General features: G+C 30.6%; 1 protein-coding gene across 1 annotated transcript; it reads left to right on the top strand.

Moving 5' to 3' along the window:
- The first annotated feature begins 877 nt into the window (after nt 1–877).
- On the top strand, nt 878–4,587 carry LOC101268233 (lysine histidine transporter-like 8). The gene is made up of 5 exons (XM_004248591.5): nt 878–1,186; nt 2,778–2,911; nt 3,128–3,567; nt 3,725–3,856; nt 3,941–4,587. The coding sequence occupies exons 1-5, from the start codon at nt 960–962 to the stop codon at nt 4,421–4,423; spliced, it is 1,416 nt and encodes a 471-aa protein (XP_004248639.1). The 5' UTR covers nt 878–959; the 3' UTR covers nt 4,424–4,587.

Below are 4,587 nucleotides of genomic sequence, written 5' to 3'. Positions count from 1 at the left end.
TGAGATATTGAAAACAAACAACATAAATTATTTAGTGTTCAAATTTAGAGATGACGTCTTAGTATTTAAGTGAGTATTCAGATGAAAACACCTGAATCTTAATGCAAATCATATTTAGATTCAGACCTGTTAATTTTAATGAAAACAAATAAAGCCTCGGATGCGCGTCTTGCATTTTGCTTCTGAATAAACACGTAGCAGCTTTCTTCTTTGTCTCTATGTCTGTTTTTCTGCGTCTCTGTTTAGCTATATTTACTAAAAATAAAAATAAAAAAGTCATTCATAAATAGTTGCCTCTTGAATAGTTGAATGAGACACCTTTCTATTGATTTGCTTAGCTTGTTGATAGCTTAACGATCCATTCGGGTAATAATTGTGATCTACTGTTGAGCCGTATCGACAAAAAAAATTATTTCCCCGGTCTATAGGTATGCACCTCTGTTTTGATGAAATAAATTTAAGGCATAATATATAAATATGTTTTTAAATTAAATTTTAAATTATATTTATGTCTTTTAATTTTGGATGTGTGCAAATACATTTAAATTTGTATAAAGTTGAATAAATAGACACACGTGTCATCCTACATGTCATTTGTTGTCCTATGTGTATTGTGACATGTAGGACTCATGTATTTATTTATTTAAAAATTAGACAGTTAAAGTGTCTGTTTGTTCATTATAAAAATTGAAGATCAAAACTAAAATTTAATCGAGAGATACTAGTAGAAGAATATTGCCCGTTTTGCCCTTAGACTTAAAAAGCATAATGGAAAGGTAAGTAAGGAGGAAAGTCACGTTATCATTACGTCAGATATTTGTAGTCATCAAATACGTCATATATCTATATATAAATATAACACAACAATCCTCTCAATTTTCTCATAACATATTTTTCTCTCTCCTATTCAGGATTTTGTAACAAAAACCTATATCCATCCTCTATTTACAGAGTTCAAAATGGGAGATGTCGATCGTATTGAGCGATGTTTTTCTTCATTCAAAATTATCCCCATTAATGACGATACTCTTCACTCCGAAGGGACTGGTTTGAAAGAAATAGAGAGTTGGTTACCCATAACGGAATCCAGAAAAGGGAATGCTTATACGGCAGCGTTTCATCTCTTTTCTTCCGCTGTTGGAACTCCGGCGCTTGTGCTACCCTTTGCTTTCACCTCACTCGGATGGTACGTCTCTCCGTTCATTTTTATTTATTATTCATCCTATAATTATTTTTAAAAATAATATCTTCATTTTTATTTTTCTGATAATTTATTTTTTCTATAATATCCACAATTTATTAAAATTGAGATATAAGTATTTTCTTAATAGAGTAATAGACTTACTACCTTTACCTTTAAGTGATGTTTATTATTAGGTTTTCTAAAATAATCAGAATAGTAAGTCACTAATGCTATGAGGGTGGTCTAATGATTTGGGTCTGAGAAGTTTGAAATCTCTTGTCAATAAAAATAAGAGAATTTTTTCTGGACCAAGCTCATCGCATCAGGCTTACCTAATATAAATTATCGCTCATGTTTAATTTTTAAGTTAGTGCATAAAATTAGGAGTTTCATCTGTGGACACGTAAAGGTTGTGTGGGTTTTTTTTTTTGTTTGTAAAAAAAGGAATTAATGCTAAGGATAAGTATATAATATATAAAAGATATTCTTTCCGAAAAGATGAACGAAAATTTTACGGGGTAAGAAATTTTTGTAATTAAAAATAACTTTGAGTTTTGTACTCATAAGTATGAAATTAAATATACGTTTTTAATGTCTTTTACATGTTGCATGCTATATTAAGTAAATATTTTTTATATAAACATCAACTAAAATGAAACGGAAATAAATTTAACAACCCTTAAAGGAAAAGTAATCCAAGACTAGGCAGTTAATAATTTTAATGTATTGACCCTATAAAGTAAGTCATTGTCTGTTTAAAGAAATTGCAATATTTGTATATTTAATTAATTTCTTTTTTTTTTCATGCTTTTGGTGTGATGTAAGTAAAAAAGTTTGATTAAAATTGTGGAGGAATCTACATACGTAAAAGATTTTCTTTTCCCATTGTTTGCCACTACGTTTGATATACTTTTGGTCCAGGAGATTTTTCTGCAAAGAAATAAAATAATATCCCAAATGGAATATAATTCAAATAAGGCACGCTAATGTGTATACTCACTTCATTTGAATTTACATGATGGTTTAAATTAACTTGAAATGTTAAAAAATATATATTTTGAAAATCATGAGCTTTTTATAATTATAAATTATTTAACTTATGACCTTAAACATGCATTTGTGTTTGTTAAAAAAGAATATAACATTACAAGTAAAATAGAAAAAGTATATCATTTTTTTGAATAAATTAATATGAAAATATTATTACGTAAGTTTGAAGCAAATATAAAAGTATATTATTCCCTTTTGTATCCTTCCTGCCTTAATTTTTAAAATAATGTTGTTTTTTTTAAAAAAAAAAAGAGCTTTGCATGGGTAGAAGGCAATAATTGTGGTATGGGTAGAAGACAATTACATACTGTCATTGTGCCATACACAATTATTTGTATGTAGCTATTGACTTGCACAATTGAGTGACTTAGCCATATATAGTTTTAGATGGCTAATTATTATATTTTTTTTATTGAAAAATTATTCTATATAAATTATAAAAATATTGTACAAAATATATAGATTCACTATATAATTTCTAAAATACGTATCATAGATGTCATGTGAAAACAAACTTATAAATTAATAATATAAATTGGTGCAGGTCATGGGGAATAGTAGTTCTCATTGTGATTTTTGCATGGCGGCTCTACACCATGTGGCTCTTAGTTCATCTTCATGAAATGGTCAATGGAACTCGTTACAGCAGATACCTTCAACTCGCCATAGTAGCTTTCGGTAATTACCTCAAACGAAAAAGTTATTTTGACTGAATATGAAATTTAAAAAATATTTTAAAAATTGAGACTTATGTTTCTAAATGTAATAACGTGTGTCCTTGGTATTCATATAGCTATAAAATTACGTCAATGATATTCAAATTTCACGAGATTGTTATGTTTAACAGATACATGTCCACTTTTTGAAACTAATGGAAACGTATAATTATTTCAGGAGAAAAATTGGGAAAGTGCCTTTCCATTTTCCCAACAATGTATCTATCAGGGGGCACTTGTGTCATGTCTATTATAGCAGGGGGACGTACCCTACAACTTTTCTACAATACAATATGTGAAAATGATCAACATTGTCTACACAAATCACTGAGTGGAGCTCAATGGTTCTTAGTGTTTGTGTGTCTTGCCATTTTAATTGCCCAATTTTTTCCAAATTTGAACTCATTGGCTTGGGTCTCCTTTGTTGGTTCAATCTTGGGTGTGACCTATTTCACTATGCTTTGGGCACTTTCCATTGTCAAAGGAAGGCCTAATGGGGTCACTTATAATCCCTCAAATAATGTAACAACAACTATGGCTCAATTTCGCGCTGTCCTAAATGGTATTGCTGTCGTTGCCATTGCTTTTCGAGGTCACAATCTTGTATTGGAAATACAGGTAATTAATTTTGTTATCAATAATCAATATTAATTTGGATATTGTCAACATGTATATGGAAACTAGTCGATGGTTTCAATTATGTTTCGTGTTATTGATATTAAAGATTGAATTCATTAAATTCAGATTCTGAATCCGTCTATGTAAAATTATGCAGGGGACATTGCCTTCAAATCCAAAACATCCAACAAAGACAAGAATGTGGAGAGGAGTGATGGCATCTTACTCTTTTGTTGCAATGTGTGTATTTCCCTTGGCAATTGGAGGATATTGGGCTTATGGGAATATGGTATATTGTTGTAATAATATTATTTTATTACTACATGTTGTTATTGTTATTATTTATCATTCATATGATATCTTTATTTGGCAGATGCCTGGAAATGGAATTATGGGTGCAATTGCAAAGTACCACCAAGAGAGTACACCAAAATGGTTAATAGGCACAATATATATGATGATAGTGATCCAATGTTTATGCTCATTTCAAATTTACGCCATGCCTGTCTTTGATAACTTGGAAAGAATATACGTAAGCAGGCACCTCAAGGCGTGTCCAAGGTGGGTTCGATCATGCATCAAGCTATTCTTCGGTGGATTGACATATTTCATCTCCGTAGCATTTCCTTTCTTGGGAAGCCTAGCCGCGTTTGTAGGAGGGATTGCGTTGCCATTGTCTCTGGTTTACCCTTGCTTCATGTGGATTTCAATCAACAAACCTCAAAGAAATAGCTTAATGTATTGCCTCAACATGTTTCTTGGGTGTTTGGGCATATTAATAAGTGTTGTGCAAGTTGCTGGTGCGTTATGGAATTTGGTGGTTGATAAATTGGATACTAACTTTTTTAATCCTTAGTGGAAAAGTATATATAAAGATTAAAGGCGAATGTGCTTATAACTTTTGACTTTTTAATTTATTACTTTTAATTTAGTTCTAACCATGAACATTTGGGCAACTCTTGTACTAATAGTGCAATTTAACTTGCTAATGAAAGACACATGCCTTGCCTTTTAAGATAA

The sequence above is a fragment of the Solanum lycopersicum genome, chromosome 10 (assembly GCF_036512215.1).
Source record: "Solanum lycopersicum chromosome 10, SLM_r2.1".
Lineage (NCBI taxonomy): Eukaryota > Viridiplantae > Streptophyta > Magnoliopsida > Solanales > Solanaceae > Solanum > Solanum lycopersicum.
Note: the sequence above shows the minus strand (reverse complement) of the source record. Positions and strands in the feature narration are given on the sequence as shown.

Coding starts and splice junctions, on each gene's coding strand:
- LOC101268233 (XM_004248591.5), top strand. CDS start 960: ATGGGAGATGTCGATCGTATTGAGCGATGTTTTTCTTCATTCAAAATT. Junction 2,912..3,127: donor ACTCGCCATAGTAGCTTTCG/GTAATTACCTCA, acceptor TAATTATTTCAG/GAGAAAAATTGGGAAAGTGC. Junction 3,857..3,940: donor ATTGGGCTTATGGGAATATG/GTATATTGTTGT, acceptor TTTATTTGGCAG/ATGCCTGGAAATGGAATTAT.